Source organism: Arvicola amphibius, chromosome 8 (genome assembly GCF_903992535.2).
Source record: "Arvicola amphibius chromosome 8, mArvAmp1.2, whole genome shotgun sequence".
Taxonomy (NCBI): domain Eukaryota; kingdom Metazoa; phylum Chordata; class Mammalia; order Rodentia; family Cricetidae; genus Arvicola; species Arvicola amphibius.
Genome location: NC_052054.1, coordinates 77,167,941 through 77,186,365, shown reverse-complemented (window position 1 = coordinate 77,186,365; position 18,425 = coordinate 77,167,941). Strand labels below are relative to the sequence as shown.

Below are 18,425 nucleotides of genomic sequence, written 5' to 3'. Positions count from 1 at the left end.
TCTCCATTCATTCAGCTCCTGTGTTTCTTTTGGTTAAACGTGTTAGTTAACGTCAACACCAAACTGAGCCGGGCTCCTGCAGGGTCTGTGGGAAGCGATGGTGCCTTCTCCCCGGTAGGAGTTAAGGTCTAAGGCCGCGGGGTTGTGTGGCCCTGGACGAACCCAAAATCTCGCAGCCTGGAACTACATCTCCCAGGCGGCATTGCGTTGGCGGCCGCGACACGTCACTGGACACCGCCAAGAGCCCCCGGGGGTGTGGGGGGAAAGAGGGACCTTGGGGGCCGACCGGGAGCCGGCTGAGGAAGATGGGGGCCACCCGTCCGTTCCTCGCGTGAGGAGGCCGAGGGGCGCGCCACCCCATCCTGGGGCGGCCGCCCCCGGGGTGCCACCATCCCCGCTCGGCCCTGCGGTCGTGGCTGGGGATGCGGAGCCGGGGGCCGCCGGTGGAGCTGCGCGGGGTGAGAGGCGCGGGGAGGGGCGGCCGCTTGCTGCCCTCGGCCTCGGCCTCCGCCGGCGGGCCCCGCTCAACCCGGCCCTCCTTGCGCCCTGACATCTGTGGTGACAGGTGAACCTGTCGCCTCTCTGCACAGCCGAATTCGAGGGGACGGACCTGTCCTTTGAAAAAGGGTTTTGGGTTTTTATTTCAGTTCTTATTCCCCACTCCCGGTTCCAGCGGAGGTCCTTCCCCAGCCATGGTCCCCAGGAGCCCCCGGGGTCTGCAGGGATTGCCTCCCACCCCGGCCTCTCCGCCCCGCGCCTCAGCATCCCCGCGGGCAGACTGCGTGAAGCGGCCTCCCGCAGCCCCCGGCCCCTCCCCCATGGAGGAGGACGAGGGGGCGGGGCCAGAGAGTGGGGCGCGACCCCCGCGGGGGCCGGTGTGGACCGCCGTCTTCGACTACGAGGCGGTGGGCGGACGAGGAGCTGACCCTGAGGAGAGGGCGACCGCGTCCAGGTGCTTTCCCAGGACTGTGCGGTGTCTGGAGATGAGGGCTGGTGGACAGGGCAGCTGCCTAGCGGCCGTGTGGGCGTCTTCCCCAGCAACTACGTGGCCCCCGCCGCACCCGCCGCACCCACAGGCCTCCAGCTGCCCCAAGAGATCCCCTTCCACGAGCTGCAGCTAGAGGAGATCATCGGTGTGGGGGGCTTTGGCAAGGTCTATCGTGCCCTGTGGCGCGGCGAGGAAGTAGCGGTCAAGGCCGCCCGTCTGGACCCTGAGCGGGACCCGGCAGTAACAGCGGAGCAGGTGCGCCAGGAGGCCCGGCTCTTTGGAGCCCTTCAGCACCCCAACATCATTGCCCTGAGGGGCGCCTGCCTCAGCCCCCCAAACCTCTGCCTAGTGATGGAGTATGCTCGGGGAGGTGCATTGAGCAGGGTGCTGGCAGGTCGCCGGGTGCCTCCTCATGTGCTGGTCAACTGGGCTGTGCAGGTGGCTCGGGGCATGAACTATCTACACAATGATGCCCCTGTGCCCATCATTCACCGGGACCTCAAGTCCATCAACAGTAAGTGCTATCCTCTCTCCCAAAACTCTTCTGCTGAACCTGTGAGGCCAAGCCCAGGTGGTTGGAAATGACAAGGGACACCAGATGGCACTGTGCATGAGGCAAGTAGGGGTGGCAATAGACTGTCAGGGCCAGGTGAGGGAGGCGTTGTCCCTATTAAGAAGAAAAAGGAGGCTTTGAAAGGTTGGAAAATAGACTGTCTTTCAGGCTGTAGTCGCAGTGGGCCAATGGTTGTGTATCTGTGAACTATGACAATCCCTGTGTTTGCTGCCTCTTGCAGAGCCTGTCCTCATGATACCCACCACCTGGTAATGGCATCAGAGTCTACCAGGCAGAAAGAACAGAATCTAGCTTAGTTGGAGCCAGGGTTTTGCAAGCCTGTCTCTACTATCATTTGTGGTCTTTCATTGGTGGGAGCAGTGTCCTGTGCATTTTAGGTTGTTTAGTGGCATTAGGCCTCTCCCCACAAGAGGTCATTAGTACTCTGCACACCTGCTCCCAACTCTCAAAACCAAAAGTGTCTCCAGACACTGCCTTGTGTCCCCTGGAGATGGGGATGGAGGGGGCAAGTCATCTCACCTGAACACCACTGTTGAAATGCTGCTGCTTCTCCAAAGCAAACTGCAACAGCAAACCGGATAGGAAGAGTGTGGCTGATATAAAAGCTACCAGGCTGCCCTGCCAATCAACGGGATCTACAAAGCTGATTGGTAGTTGAATCAACAGTGGGCCAAATAGACAAGAAGGGTCCCTAGAAATCATATTGAGACCAAAAAGCATCTCAAGGCATCAGCAAATATTAATGGAGTCACTAGTAAGTTAGGCCCTCTTCAAGCACCAAGACATCGTGGTTTCTTTCCCAGAGAGTTCTCATAGATGACACAGTACTTTCATTCATTCCAGATCATTCTGGTGTGCTGGGTGCTAGATATTCCCCCCTAGCTCTCCCATCCTTCCTGAGCCTCATTTCATGCCCCTTCATTTTTATTTTTTAAATTGATGGCCTCCTTATTGTATTTGGTATTTACAAGACCAGATCATGTGCAGGAGGGTTGTACAGCAAATGAGGCCAGTGTGTTCCCTGCCCTCAAGTGGGTAATACTTAAGCCAGGAGTATGAGAATCCCCCCTTTGCCTTCAGTGCTCACCCTTTGGCAATTCCTTTTTACCTATTGACTTATATTTTCATATTTGTTTGAATCCACTCAACTGTTTTTGTAAGCTTGTTGCCACGTCACCAGCTACAGCCTTAAGCCCCCTAGAAGAGAGGCCTGAGTGGTCCTTGTCTTCTGTGCCTGGCATTCGTACATTCCACAGAGAGAGTGACCATGTACCCATGACCGTCTCTGGCCTATGCCCAGTCTGGGAGACTTAGCAAAATAGAAGCAGGTGGTCCCTTCCTGCATGGATGCCCACATTCTAGTGCTTCTAAAATGCTGGGGGAGTGGCGGCAGGGCCTCTGGCATGCTCTTGTTACAAGCTGCGGATCCTTGGCCCTTCTTCACCAAGAGGATCCATGGTACACCTCTAATACAACCTGGACAAGGTGGCTGGGCTCCCAAGTCCAGGGCTTCTTCTAAGACAGTAAAAGACATGGGCTTCTGCAACAGTGTCCCTATAACCTTTCCCAAGAAGTCCCTCATCTGATGTTATTTGTCCGTTGCTTCAATAATTCATTCGTTTGAATTGCTTTATTTATCAGTGGGGGATGGGTGTATACATCACCATGCGTGTGTGGAGGAGAGCACAGCTTGCAGGAGTCACTTCTTCCACCATGAGGACTCTGGGGACGGAACTCAGGTCATCAATCTTGGTGGCAACTACCTTTACTGGCTCAGCCATCTTAATGGCCTGTTTGCTTTAGTTCTGGTGTTTGGTTTGGTTTTTTGAGATGGGGTATTGCTACGTAGCCTAGCTGGCTTTGAACTTGCAAACCCGCTACCTCCACCTCCCAAGTACTGGAGTTATAGGTGTATACTACCAAGCCTGACTTAGTTTAGGTATTCTTAAGCATCTACTGTGTTTTATCCTTGGCTCTAGGATTATAGAAGAGACTAGGGACAGGTGGGTACAGTGGCCCACGCCTGTAACCCCAGCATTAGAAGATTGAGGCAAGAGGATTGCCGTAAGTCTGAGACCGGTCTGAGCTACATAACGAGAAGTAACCAGCATAATGGCCAGCCAGGCAAAGGCACTTGCTGCCAATCCTGGCAACTTGAGTTTAATCCCTAGAACATGGATGGAACAACCTATACACACAAAACAGATGGAGAAAGGAAAAGAAGAGCCAACCATGATATTGTAAGACTTTAATCCCAGTACTTGGGAGACAGAGGCAGGCGGATCTCTGTTAGTTCAAGGCCAGCCTGATCTACAGAGTGAGTTCCAGGACAGCCAGGACTACCTAATGACACTGTCTCAAAAAAAAAAAAAAAGGAGGAAAATCCTGCCCGTTCCCAAAGTGAAATTTTTATTCTAGTAAACAAGAATAGCTGATTGATTGATTGATAATCAATCCATCTATAGATATGGGGATGATAGAGACATACACATATATGTACAGGGCCCATAGGTAGAAGAAGGATAGGAAGAGAGAGAGAGGAAAAAAGATGATAGATAACAGATTTTCAGAAAGTTACAGCAGCTCCCAGGGAATAGCGACGAATTCAGAGTAAGATGGTGATCTTTCGAAATGATGGTCGGGAAAGACAAACATGGGGCGGGGATGACTGAGCCAAAAGAACTCATGTTTACAAAGAAAGACCGGGAAAGCAGGGCAAATGTGAGTTGGGAAGAGTGTGCCTCAGTGGAGAAATAGTAAAACTGGCAGAGCCAGGGACTGGGCTAGAACCGCGGTACTTGGGAGGCTGCAGCATGCAGACTGCTACAGATTTGAGGCCAGGCTGGGCTAGTGAGACCTCTCATAACAGCAAAACCCAGGCTAGAGGCTGCAGAGGCAGCTCATGGTTAAGTTTAAAACAGGCTTCTCTTGCAGAAGACTTCAGTTCCCAGCACCCACACAGTGCCTCACAAACTTCTGTGACTGCAGGCCCAGGGGTTCTACACTCTCTTGGGGCCTTTTTGAGCACCAGGCATGCACATGTTGGACCTATACACATGTATGCAAATGTATACATTAAGAGTTTTAAAAAAATATATCAAGCTGAGGCCGTAGCATGGTCTTAAAGTGCTTTTCTCATGCATGAGGCCTTGGGTTTAATACCCATGACTCACACATTCACAAACACGAAAAGCATAAACTGAGGCATGGGGCAAAGCTAGCTAAAGTCTTTGTTGTGTTGTCTAGAGAGCCTATGCTTTTGGTCAAGTAACTTCTCTACTTTTTGGTTCCCTCGGCAGTAAAAAATGAGCTATGAGGGGCTGGAGGGATGATTCCGAATTTAAGAGCACTGACTGTTCTTGCGGAGGACCCAGGTTCAATTCCCAGCACCCACTCTGTGGCTCACAAGTGTTTGTAACTCAGCCAGGCGGTGGTGGGGCATGCCTTTAATCCCAGCACTTGGGAGGCAGAGGCAGGCCGATCTCTATGAATTCAAAGCCAGCCTGGGCTATAAGAGCTAGTTCCAGGACAGGCTCCAAAGCTACAGAGAAACCCTGTCTTGAAAAAAAAAAGTGTCTGTAACTCCTCTAGTTCCAGGGTACCCAACACCCTCATACAGACAAAACACCAATGCACATTTTTTTAAAAAAAAGAGTTATGAATCTATTCTTAGAAAGGATTTAGCCCCAGTGTAGACACTAACCACAGCTATCATCACTGTTAGATGACCCACTGCCTCCAGTCAGCTAGAACTATTCCGTATGCTTGGTTGTATCAGTCAGTCTTGATTACAGTGATGCTGCATAACAAACCACACCTAAAACTCAAGTGTGTAAAAACAGCTGCTTGTTACTGTCTATGTTCTTATAGCTAGACAGGGAGCAAAATGATTTAGCAGGACTTGGGTAGAAGGATTCTACTCATAAGTGTTTCCCATCTCCTTTGGACCAGCGGGGTACTTACAGCATGTTATCATGGTGGTGGCAGAAGCTCTGGAGGCCACGATTGTACCAGAGGTCTCTTACAGGCTCTGCCTGGGTCTGGTCTGCCGTGCTCGTTTCATTCTGTTGATATTTTAAACAGAGTCTTGCTATATAGTCCAGATTTGCCTCTAATGTATGATCCTCCTGCCTCAGGCTCCCAAGTTCTGGGATTATAGGCATGTGCCACCATGCCCAACTGTGTCTGCCTTTTCCTTTAAAAGTGTGGGGGGGGGGTGAGAGAGAGAAAATGTGTATGAGTGCGTGCAGGTAGTGCACACTCTTAATGGCTGAGCTATCTCCATCCCCCCTCCCCTTTCTCTTGGCTAGTGTAAGTAGTATGAATATCCTAGAGTTAAAGCATAGGGTGATACAGTCGTCAGCCTGGTTACTGAAGAAAGTCAACACGTGACTGCAGGCGCCGCCCTTGGGAAGCCTGAGGGTTAGAAGCGATGAGGCACTTCTGGTGTCCATGGCAGCAAAGAACTGTGCCAAGTGGGGACCCATAAGCTATTGAAGGGAAAGAGGAAGACGGGACTGGGACACCTGCAGCCTGGCAGGTCTTGGTGACTCACCCTTCTTCCGCCCGCAGTCCTAATCCTGGAGGCCATTGAGAACCATAACCTCGCTGACACGGTGCTCAAGATCACAAGACTTCGGCCTTGCCCGAGAGTGGCACAAGACACCAAGATGAGTGCCGCAGGGACCTACGCCTGGATGGCTCCCGAGGTTATCCGCCTCTCCCTCTTCTCCAAAAGCAGCGATGTCTGGAGGTGCTTGAGAGGCTGGCAGGTGTCCTCAGGGAGGGGGAGGAGGAACTGGTGGGGGACATCTGTGGGAGACCAGTGGCCAAGCACTTAAGTGTTCCTGCGGCCTGAGGCAGGTTCTGAGGAAGGATTTGAACCTGAATAAAGATTTCAGAAGAAGCCAGGCGGTGGTGGTGCACACCTTTAAATCCCAAGCACTTTGGGAGGCAGGGGCAGGTGGATCTCAGTGAGTTCTAGGCCAAGGCCAACTGGTCTACAAAAGTGAGTTCCGGGCCAGCCAGGGACTATTACACAGAGAAACCCTGCCTCTCAAAAAAAAAAAAAAAAAAAAAAAAGCTAACAAAATTTCAGAAAGAAAAATACATGTTATCACTAAAGGGCTCCTTAAAAGACCATCCACACACAGCTCTTGAATTGGGTAGTTGAGGCCCTGGATGCAGCCATTCATTCTTCTAGCTAACACAGCTGTCTGGGGATACAACAATCAGCAAACAAAAAGAACCTCGCCTAGTAGCATAGGTCTGTTATCCCATCTACTCAGGAGGCTGAGGCAGGAGGAGTGCAAGTTCAATGCCTACTTGGGCAATCCTAGTTAGAGCTTGTTTCAAAATCAAAATTAAAAAAGGTTAGTGGATGTAGTTCAATAGAAGAGCACAGCTGGAATCCTCTAGTGATGGGCTGAGAGCAAGACTCAGTGGTAGCTCTCCTAAACTGCACAATGAAAGGCTAAAAAAGCGTGGCTCAGTGGTAGAGCCCCTGCCTAGATTCCCCAGTGAGGGGCTGGGGTGTGGCTCAGTGGTGGAGCCCCCTGCCTAGAATCCCCCAGTGAGGGGCTGGGGTGTGGCTCAGTGGTAGAGCCCCTGCCTAGAATCCCCCAGTGAGGGGCTGGGTGTGGCTCAGTGAGAGCATACTTGCATAGCTTGCTGCAATGCCTTGAGTTCAATCCTCAGGAACACAACCCTCAGGTTCGTAACAAAAAATTAAAGAGAATTGTAAAATGGGGGGGGGCGCCTCTAAGGAGACCAGTTCAGTCAGTAATATGTTCTCCAAACAAGCGTGACAGCCTGAGTTTAACCCCAGCACCCACCCACATAAAAGCTGGTAATCCCAGCAACATTGAGGAGACAGACGGGATCCCTGCAGCTTGCAGTCTAACCTAATCCACAAGCTGCAGGTCTCAGTGAGAGACCCTATCTCGAAAAAACAAAACCAGGGATTCAAGGCATGGTGGTGCACGCCCTTAATCCCAGCACTCGGGAGGCAGAGGAAGGCAGATCTCTGTGAGTTTCAAGCCAGCCTGGTCTACAGAGTGAGTTTCCAGGACAGCCAGGGCTACATAGAGAGACTTTTTTTCAAAAAACAACAAAACAAAACAAAAACCCAGGTGGGTAGGTAGCTCCTGAGAATGACAGCTGAGATTTACCCTGGCCTCCATATGCACACACATTTGCATACACACCCATACATGAGCAGGCACACACTCAAACACAAAACCAACTTTTAAAGAATTGACTAGATCGGGGCTGGAGAGATGGCTCAGAGGTTTAAGAGCAACTGGACTGCTCTTCTAGAGGTCCTGAGTTCAATTCCCAGCAACCACATGGTGGCTCACAACCATCTATAATGAGATCTGGTGCCCTCTTCTGGCATGCAAGCATACAGGGAAGGAATGTTGTATACATAATAAATAAATAAATTTAAAAAAAATAATTGCTAGATCTAGTCATGCACACTGTTAATCCCAGCATCAGGCTACAGAGGCAGGTGGGTGGATCTCTGTAAGTTTGACCAGCCTGGTGTACACATAGCCTGTTCCAGGCCAGCCAGGGATACATAGACCTTGCCTTTTGGGGAAAAAGAAAAGACTTGAAAATTGTGAAGTAATTGTAAAGGTGTGAAGATGTAGGAGTGAACCGGGAGGCGCCTCTTTGTCTCAGGACCGCTGTGGTGGAGTTCTAAAGGACAAGGAGCAGGTGCTGAGCTGATAGTGGTTTCAGGATGTACAACTGCAGCAGAGCAGGAAGGGCTGAGAAGGAACCTGTGGCTGAGGGGACACCCTGGGTACTACTCTTCGGTGCCATGAATGCTAGCCACTGGGACAGTTTATGAATACATGGTCTCATTGGAGTCACATCCTGCTGTCTCCATTGACTGTCAGTACACTAGTCAAGTTGCAAGTTGTTCAAGCACAAAGTAATGTATTTGGAGCAGAAACAAGTCAGACAGGAGGTCCCACTGGCTCTGGCACAGCCGCTGTTTGGTGAAGGTGTAGCCACCTTTGTATGTGTGGCCGAATCTTTGGGATGCCCTGATGATAAGGTGCCCCAGCCTCACAGGTTCCTTCTGGCTGTGTTCCTGAATAAGGTGGTGGTGTCACAGGTCAGGACACCAGGTGCTCATGTGTCCCAGCCACCAGGTATCAGTAGCACTCCTCAGTCTAATAGCAATCAAAAACCTACCCCTATCGGCTTCCACATGGGAGGTGGGTGGCATCGTGATCCAGAATGCGCTGCTTGAGCTCCAGGCTTTGTGCCCTACATTCCAACCAGAAGGAGAGGAAAGGGAGTTGCCCTTTGCCATTGAGGATGGCAAGATGGGAACCTGTTAGTGCCTTCTGCCTTGAAGCTTTATTGTAAGGATGAGTAATCCTGCCTGGCAACATGGTGGTGCGTCTGGAATCGTCCTACCTTGTGTTGACAGGTAAGGGTCAGGAAGGCTTTCTGCAGAGGGGGGCAACCTCAGCAGAGACTTGAAGGACAAAGTTAAAATGCAGAAAGGGAAGAGTGTTCTTGACAAAGGGACAGCGTATACAATGGTCAGAGGTTCGGAAGAGCCTGGCTGTTTAGAGACAACACTACAAGGGTCATCAAAGGTCAGTGCGTAGGATGTGTGCTTCCTAACATGGTGGCATACACCTGTAATTACAGTCCTCACGAGGCAGAAGACTTGAAGTTCAGGGTTATCATGGACATACAGTGAGCGCCAGGTCAGCCTTGGCTATGGTGAGACAAAGTTGCATTGGAGGCAGAGGAAGAGGAGGTTGCTGCTGCTGCTGCTGCTGCGGCAGATGCTGGGCTGTGCCTGAGTGCTCGCCTAGTATGCATGAGGGCCTAGATTGAATCCTCAACAGTTTTTAAGATCTGATTGTAGCCTCTACAAGATTGCTCCAGTGGGTAGATGTTTGCCACCAAGGTTGAACAGCCTGAGTTAGACCCCTGGGACCCCGTTGGTAGGAGAGAACCAACCCCTGCAAGTTGTGCGCTGACCTCCATATGTGAGCCATTGCCCCCGTCCACAATAAGCAGTTTTTTTTAAAGAGACAAATAAATGGTGACTTCATTAAAAATGTGTCTCTGGTTACAGTGTTGCTCCCTTTTAATCCCAGCTTTTGGGGATGGTGGAGCAAGTGGATCTCTGAGTTTGAGGCCAGGCTGGTTGACATAGTGAGTTCCCGGACAGCTAAAACTAGAGGGACTCTATAAAAATAAAAATAAAATAAATTAAAATAGGCAGGATTCCCAGTAGCATTGGGATCCCACTCTAGTTTTGAGGAGGGGCCAGAAAGTAGTCAGAAAATGGGAGACCACCCTGTCTGCCTTCTGAAGAATAAACCTGTGGAGGTCAATTATGCTCTTGTGGCCTCACCAGCTAGGCTGGAAGTAGGAGTAAGGGAGGGCTGGAGTACAGGTGAAAACTGGGGTGGGCTGCGGCATCACCCTCCCTCTCCCTGCCTGCAGCTTCGGGGTGCTGCTCTGGGAGCTGCTGACCGGGGAGGTCCCCTACCGAGAAATCGACGCCTTGGCCGTGGCTTACGGTGTGGCTATGAACAAGCTGACGCTACCCATCCCCTCCACGTGCCCCGAGCCCTTTGCCCGCCTACTGGAGGGTGAGCCAGGGCCCTGTGGAGAGGGTAGGCTCAGCTTTGGGGACAGGGTCCCATGGGCCACACCTTTCCCCTTTATACCATCCTTGCATTCCAGTGGGCCCAGGAATGGGGGAGAAGACTCTGGAACCCAGGGGTCCTATGGATGTCATCCCCATCATTGCTTCCATGGCTCCCAGACCCATGTGAGCACCTGAGGGCATGGGACACTGGGGTTCCTGTCTGTCCCTGGATCCCTCCGAGGGATCTGGGGTTCTCCCCATTGTCTCCCGTGGCATGTTAACAGGAACTTAGCTAAGTCTTGCCTTGCCCTGAGCGTGAATGCTGACCCTCACCCCCACTTCCTTCCCACCCCAGAATGCTGGGACCCAGACCCTCATGGGCGACCAGATTTTGGCAGCATCCTGAAGCAGCTGGAGGTCATCGAACAGTCGGCCCTGTTCCAGATGCCACTGGAGTCCTTCCACTCGCTTCAGGAAGACTGGAAGCTAGAGATTCAGCACATGTTCGATGACCTTCGGACCAAGGAAAAGGTGAAGGCAGGAGACAAGGGTGGGGTGCAGCAGGATCCCGGCTCTCATGCCTTGGGCAGCTCAGAATCCAGGCTCCCTGAAACCCCTCACCCCTTTTGGGTCCATGCAGGGTGTTTTGCATGTTAAGACAGTTTCCTGTTGGTGGACTAATAAGAAAAAGGCCGCCTGTACTGAAGTACTTACAGGTGATTCGGCATGCTGTCTGGGATTGGCTTTAAGTATGACAGCAAACACTAAGAGGGAGTGAAAGAAAGGAACAGACTTGGAAGGTGTAGGTGACCGTTGAAGTGAGATAATGGGGAATAGGTGTGCCGTTCTCTGTTTTGGGCCTATTTGAAGCTTTCCTCTGTTTGCTTTTGTGGATGCTTGTTTACCAAAGGACAGTTTACTTAACAAACCAGAGAGCTGTGAAGGTGGTAGGGGTATAGCTGGGGTGTAGAGCACTTGCCTGGCATGCTCAAAACCCTGGATTCCAGCACAGCACAGCATAAAGCAGGCATGGTGATGCATGCTGCCCTCCCCTGTCTGGCGCTAACTCAGCCTCCTGCCCTGCCTCTCACCTTAGCTAAGTATGAACTGGAGTGTGAACCCCGAGCCTGGTGCCCACAAGATCCAACGGCCCCGGGACTACGGGCGGGCGGGCCCCAGAAGCTAAGCCCCGCCCCTAGACCCGCCCTCCTCCCTCCAGGAGTTGCGTAGCAGAGAAGAGGAGTTACTGAGAGCCGCGCAGGAGCAGCGGTTTCAGGAAGAGCAGCTGCGGAGACGGGAGCAGGAGCTGGCAGAGCGAGAGATGGACATCGTAGAACGCGAGCTGCATCTGCTCATGAGCCAACTGAGCCAGGAGAAGCCCAGGGTCCGCAAACGCAAGGGCAACTTCAAGCGCAGCCGCTTGCTCAAGCTGCGGGAAGGCAGCAGCCACATCAGCCTGCCCTCTGGTACCACCCGGTCCCCTGAGCGCCCCCCAGAACCTTCTGGGGGGCTATGTCTCCATAGAGGGTTGCTTGATTTGTTTGAACAATTATCTGAGCCAGGGGATCGTACATGCTAGGCAAGTTTGTTTTCCCACCGAGCTAAACCCTCAGTACCTTAAAGGTTTTTTTCTGTTGCAAATGCATCATACCCCAAAAAGCCTGGTGTGGAGGCTCATACTTGTCATCCCAGCATCCATCCTGAGACTGAGGCAGGAGAATCACTAGGAGCTCAAGGATAGACTGGGCCGTCCTGGTTAAGGGTTGAGACCCTCACAAAAAAAAAAAAAAAAAAAAAAAAAAAAAAAGGACTTAATTCCCTACCTGGCACACTTGACTGAGGTTAAAAGTCACAGAGCATGGCCGGTCAGTACCAGCCAGTGGAGATAACATCCGGCAGCCACATTGAAATGCTGAAAAGAAGCCAGGCATGGTGGAGGCAGGAGAATTAGGAGTTCAAGATTGTCTTCCCGGTATAACAAATTCGAAATCGATTTAGGCTACATATGACCCTGCCTCAAATAACAATACAAAGAAACTATAGGACAGTAGCTGTTTTATTCAACCCAATATAGCTATATAAGCTTTATCAAAAAAAATGTTGCTTTCTTGTTTTCACACTGAATCATTGAGATCCAGTGTGTTTTATATTTATAGCAGCACATCTTGATCTAGGTGTTAAGTTTCCAGGTCAGGCATGATGGTGCCTACCTATAATACTAACACTGGGAAGGCAGAGGCAAATGATCAATTTGAAGGCAGCCTGGGATAGAGAAATAGTTCAGGGCCAGTCTGAGCTACATAGCAAGACCATATCTAGAAATAAAACAGGTGCTGGGCCAGGGGCTCAGAGAGGGGTTGGGGGTGTGGCTCAGTGGGAGAGCACTTGCACTAACAGGTGCAGAGCCCGGGGTTACATCCCCAGCACCACCACCCACAAATGATCTGGGAGCCTGGGCAGATATCTCAATGGTTAGGTACTTGTCTAGCATTCAGAGGCTGTGGACTTGCAAATATTCTCCTGACACTGCAAATATCTGTATATTTTTTAAATTTATAGTAATATTTTATAAAAGTTACAAGTTGATGAAGGTAGACTCGCCTGCCCAGTTTGTTTCCAGCATGCTTCAGTGCCTCCAGCAACCAAATATACTATCTTTCTTAAACTTAGTCACAAGTAGATATTAAATTCCACTCCTTCGGGTGCCTCAAGTGCTCCATGCTCACATAGTATTTAACTGCTGCCCTGGCAGACTCTCAGGCCTGGATCCTTGGTTAAGTTAGATTTGGAACCTCCCTAAGTTTATTCATTCAGGAAGAGCCTAAGAATCTCCATTTCAAGAGAATCCAGCTGCTCTGGGTGCTGAGAATGGGACTTTTGAGAGCCAGTGCCACATGCCCCCTGCTATCAGTTCCTGCTCCTGCAGATGATGCCATGTTCTTAGGAAGGCCTCTTTCTTCTTTCAGGATTTGAACATAAGATCACCGTCCAGGCCTCTCCTACCCTAGACAAGAGGAAAGGGTCCGATGGGGCCAGCCCTCCTGCCAGCCCCAGCATCATCCCCCGCTTGAGGGCCATCCGCTGTGAGTATACACAAGGCTGGCATGCCTGGTTCTCATCTGGGGCAGCAGATAACACGTACATCACTAAACAGCATCCTTCCCAGGAACAGAGTGGACGATAAGACATTGGTGCTGGGAGTTATGTGCAGCTCAGGGATAGAGCCTTACTTAGCATATTATGTGCAGCTCAGGGATAGAGCCTTACTTAGCTTATTATGTGCAGCTCAGGGATAGAGCCTTACTTAGCATATTATGAAACCTTCTTTGCTGTCCCAGCACCAAAAACAGAGAGGGGGAATGTATTAGGGCTCCCTAGAGAGATTCTATCAGTAGACTATAGTTAAGAGGGTTGGATCAGAGTTATAGACCCTGGCGTATACATCCATCCTGCAAGCTGGAGGAACAGGAAGCATGCTACTCTACATCACACCCACATCCAAAGTCAAGGGACTCAGAGATGGCAGTTCAAGGTCAAGTTCCAGAAGCAGGATCTCCCTCTGCCTCTTTGTTCTGTTTGGGCCTGGAATAGACCGGTGGAAGAAGGTAGATGGTCTACTCTGTCCACTCAAATGCTCATTTTCCCCAGAACCACTTTAGCACACTAGAAATGGGAGGTGGGCAGCATTCTGGGCATCCTCAGCCCGGGAGAGGGGAGGCCACAGAAAGACTGATGCTGCCCAGCTGGAGGTCCTGAGCTGAGGGCTGTCGGTGCCTAGAGTGGAGGAATCGGTGTGCCCCATGGGAGGGATGGTGGCCCTGCAGGAGAAACAGCAGAGGCAAGGCTACGAATCAGAGTGGCCTGGTCCAGCCTCGAGGCCAGCTTGGCAGAGCAAGCAGGGGAAGGAATATTCTGTGGAGAGGGGGATGCAGGGCCAGAACATACAGCCCTGGAAACACAAAGAATCTGATTTTTAAAACTATTTTTTTTAAAGATTGTATTATTTATTTTTTTATTTCTTGGGTATGGGTGTTTTGCCTGCTTCTGTGACTATGCACCATGTGCATGCAGTTCCTGCAGAAGCCAGAAGAGGGAGTCAGATTCCCCCCCAGAACTGGAGTTACAGGCGGCTTTAAACTGTCATGTAGGTGCTAATACACAAACCAAGAGCCTCTGAGAGAGTAGCCAGTGTTCTTAACCCCTGAGCCATCTCTCCAGCTCCTGATTTTTAAAAAATGTTTGGCAGTGCTCAAGGCCTCATGTGTGTAAAGCATGTGTTTTTCAACTAAGATTAGCCCTTGCCGTTGTTGGTGGTGTATGTGTGTGTGTGCACGCGTGCACATGTGCGCACATGTGTGTGAATTTGTGGTTGTATAGGTATGCCTGTGTCCAATTATGCATAGGCATAAATGGGAAATGGAGGATTTACCTTAAAAGTTGACTTGAGGTTCATACAATTCATACTAGGTCAGCCCAGATACTTGGGGGTACATTTAAATGGGAACCACCCAGATACGATTGTTAGCAGGGGTAGAGAAATCTATGTTATTTGAAGAGGGAAAGTTCATGTAGCCTGGCATAGGTTGGGGGTCTGGGGGTCTGGGTTGCTAGGAGCATTGTTTGGGGGTGTGTGTGCATATTCCTATAGGCGAAGGGGTGAGGCTGCCAAGTGCATCAGTACAAGGGGAGTGTGCAGAACCCAGGCAGTGTAATCCCAAACTACTGAACTTGTCCCTTTGTTTGCCTGACTCACGGTCTCACGTAACCCAGCCTGGCCTGGAGCTTACTGTGTAACTAAGGATGACCTTGAACTCCAGACCCTTCCACCTCCACCTCCTTGGTTCTGAACTGTAGGCACATGCCGCCGTGCTCAGTTTACACCGTGCTGAGGGCAAACCTGGGGCTTGGTGTACAAGAGGCAAACACTGCAAACTGAGCTTCCTCCTCAGCCTTTTGTTGTTGTAAGGGTCTCGCTGTCTTCCAGGAGCGTCTTACTTGTGCTTATTACAGCTGTTTATATGTGTGCAGGTGGATGGGTGAAGATTAGAGGACAGCCTGGCAGGGGGTCAGGTCTCTTTCCACCAGAGAGCCACACAATAGGAGATAGTAGAACCAGAGTGAATTCAGGAGCATGGAGGCGAGAGCCCCATCCCCAGAGCTCAGGGCTGTGCTGGCTAGAATGAAGCTGAAGCCTTGGTAGCGAGTGAGGACACAGGCTCAGGAGCTGCAAGGGGGGGGTCCTTAAGGAGAATCCAACTGCTGTGTTGGGTTTGAGGGGCCCTGATAGCAGTGGAGCATTGGGAAAGATTTACCGCAGGAGTAGCTATCAGAAAGGGCCCTAGGGTGGCCGGGTCTCTTCATGACTCACTTATTAGTCCTCTCCACCCAGTGACTCCTATGGACTGTGGCAGCAGCAGTGGCAGTGGAACGTGGAGCCGAAGTGGGCCACCAAAGAAGGAAGAACTGGTTGGGGGCAAGAAGAAGGGCAGGACATGGGGCCCCAGTTCCACTCTGCAGAAGGAGCGGGCCGGAGGAGAGGAGAGGTATGGGCGTACAACTGCCTGCCTGCCCCTGTGCCTGCTTAACCCACGCCCTGACGCCATCTCCCTGTGCCCCTGCAGGCTCAAGGCCCTGGGGGAAGGAAGCAAGCAGTGGTCCTCAAGCGCCCCAAATTTGGGCAAATCCCCCAAGCACACCCCCATGGCCCCAGGCTTTGCGAGCCTCAATGAGATGGGTAAGAAAGTGCGGGTGCTCCGGGGAGTGGAGGGGACAAGAGAAATCGTGGCCTAGGGAACAGCACTCAGGCCTAGGCAGACATACCCAGAAGAAGAAACAGCAGCTACTGGCCAGAGGGTTGGTGCTCATTTTTAGAAGCATGATTTTGGGGAGAGATTTGAGGATGACATCTAGTGGCATCTGTAGAGTGGGGATCTTGCTTTGGGAGGTCATTGGGGGAAGTCCTTGCCACCAGGTCTGGGGGAAGGTGAGGAAAGGTGGGATCAGCGAGTGATGGACCTCTCCGGTTGCAGAAGAGTTTGCGGAGGCAGATGAAGGCAACAGCGTGCCCCCTTCCCCCTACTCCACCCCGTCCTACCTCAAGGTGCCTCTGCCCGCCGAGCCCTCTCCTTGCGCGCAGGCGCCATGGGAGCCGCCGGCTGTGACCCCCTCCCGGCCAGGACACGGAGCTCGTAGGCGCTGTGACCTGGCGCTGCTGGGTTGCGCCACGCTGCTGGGCGCAGTAGGCCTGGGCGCCGACGTGGCTGAGGCGCGTGCTGGGGACGGCGAGGAGCAGCGGCGCTGGCTGGACGGCCTCTTCTTCCCACGCCCTGGCCGCTTCCCTCGGGGTCTAAGCCCGACTGGGCGCCCCGGGAGTCGCCGTGATGACACAGCTCCCGGCCTGGGCCTGGCGCCCTCGGCTACCCTGGTGTCACTGTCCTCTGTGTCCGATTGCAACTCTACGCGCTCCTTGCTGAGGTCCGACAGCGACGAGGCTGCGCCCGCCGTGCCCTCCCCGCCGCCCTCTCCCCCGGTGTCCTCACCTAGCACCAATCCCCTTGTGGATGTGGAACTGGAAAGCTTCAAGAAGGATCCCCGCCAGTCGCTCACGCCCACCCACGTCACCGCCGCACACGCAGTGAGCCGGGGACACAGGCGGACCCCATCGGATGGGGCGCTGAGGCAGCGAGAACCTCTGGAGCAGCTCACTAACCAGGGTGAGTGAGGCCTGTACAAGCCACCCTTCCCGGGGAAGAAGCCTCTGCGGCTCCCCCTGCCCTCATTGCTGGAGGCACTGTGGGGCTCGGGATGCCTGAGACAGGACCAATTAGAGGTGACAGTATAATGCCTGCAAGGGTGGGTGGGTGACTTGATGGCGACTGGAAGCATGGGTAGCTATCTTCTGTCTACTTATTTTCGCCAAAATGACGGCAGGTCAGGACTCGCTGTGCCCTGCCCGCGGTGGCCTCTGTTTTACAGCCGCTGTGGTCAGATCTGAATCTCTCTGCCCAGGCAAGGCATTCAGAGATGACCACACGGGCTGGTGGCACTCTCCTGGGAAGCCAGAACTCAGGTCATCCTGGTCTACATGCAGAGTTTGAGACCAGCCTGGGCTACATGAGACCCTGCACCAAAGAGGGGGAAACTGGGCTGGGGCTGTAGCTCCTTTGGTTGAGTGATTGCCTAACATGCAGGATTTGATTCCCAACACCACAGAAAACTGGTGTTTGCACAAACACGGGAACCCCAGCACTCTTGGGGCCGAGGCAGGAGGTTGGGGAGGCATTTCAGGTCATTCTCTGCTACACAGGCTACCCAGCCACCAGAAGCAAAGACCATCTTCCAGATGAATGAGCCATTGGAAGCTGTGGGACCTATTCGGGTTCAAGTGCAGGGCTCCTAATGGCTGTGGTCTTACTAGGAAATAGGCAGAGCAAGATCTGAGAATTTTCTAGAGAAGCCAGGAACACCACTTTCTGAGGAGGGTTGTTGACTTAGAAATGGCACCCTTTACCCCAACCCCTCACCCATGTGACCTCTTTCCCTAGGTCCTCGAGACCCCCTTGACTTCCCTCGACTACCCGACCCTCAGGCCTTGTTCCCCAACCGTCGCCGACCCCTGGAGTTCCCTGGCCGTCCCACCACCCTCACCTTTGCCCCAAGACCCCGGCCAGCTGCCAGCCGCCCCCGTTTGGACCCCTGGAAACTGGTCTCCTTTGGCCGGACACTCAGCATCTCGCCTCCCAGCAGGCCAGACACTCCAGAGAGCCCTGGACCCCCCAGTGTGCAGCCCACACTGCTGGACATGGACATGGAGGGCCAGAGCCAGGACAACACAGTGCCCTTGTGTGGGGCCTACGGCTCTCACTGAGACCTGCCCGCCACCACCCGCCTGGGCAGCCATGAATGTAGTGCCCCAGGCCCCGCCACAGCCCGCCATGCCCCAAGGTGGGGGAGGCCCTGGGCAGGATACTAACTCTATTTATTGGGGAAGGGGGGGAGGACACTTAATTTATTCCTTTGTACCCCAGGGGGGTGGAGCTCTGAGCCCAACCTGCTGTGGGGAGAGGGTGGGCAGGGATACTCAGGGACAGGACATTGTGGGGGATTTGGCACAAAACACAGCATTAAAGGTAACCCCTGCCCCCTACCAAGCTTGGCTGTGTATGCTTCCCCAGCCTGGGCCCTAATGCTGAGTTACCCCACAATGGGAAATCCTTACACCCCACACTTCC

At 52.5% G+C, this 18,425-nt stretch overlaps 1 protein-coding gene across 1 annotated transcript; it reads left to right on the top strand.

The window, feature by feature from the left end:
• The first annotated feature begins 246 nt into the window (after nt 1-246).
• Nucleotides 247-18,340, top strand: Map3k10 (mitogen-activated protein kinase kinase kinase 10). The gene is given in 14 exon segments (XM_038338807.1): nt 247-911; nt 913-936; nt 938-1,502; nt 6,135-6,193; nt 6,195-6,222; nt 6,225-6,315; nt 10,047-10,195; nt 10,550-10,725; nt 11,414-11,660; nt 13,161-13,277; nt 15,584-15,737; nt 15,816-15,928; nt 16,224-16,907; nt 17,739-18,340. Coding segments are annotated over 14 exon segments (2,949 nt in total). The 5' UTR covers nt 247-692; the 3' UTR covers nt 18,062-18,340.
• The last annotated feature ends 85 nt before the right edge of the window (nt 18,341-18,425 follow it).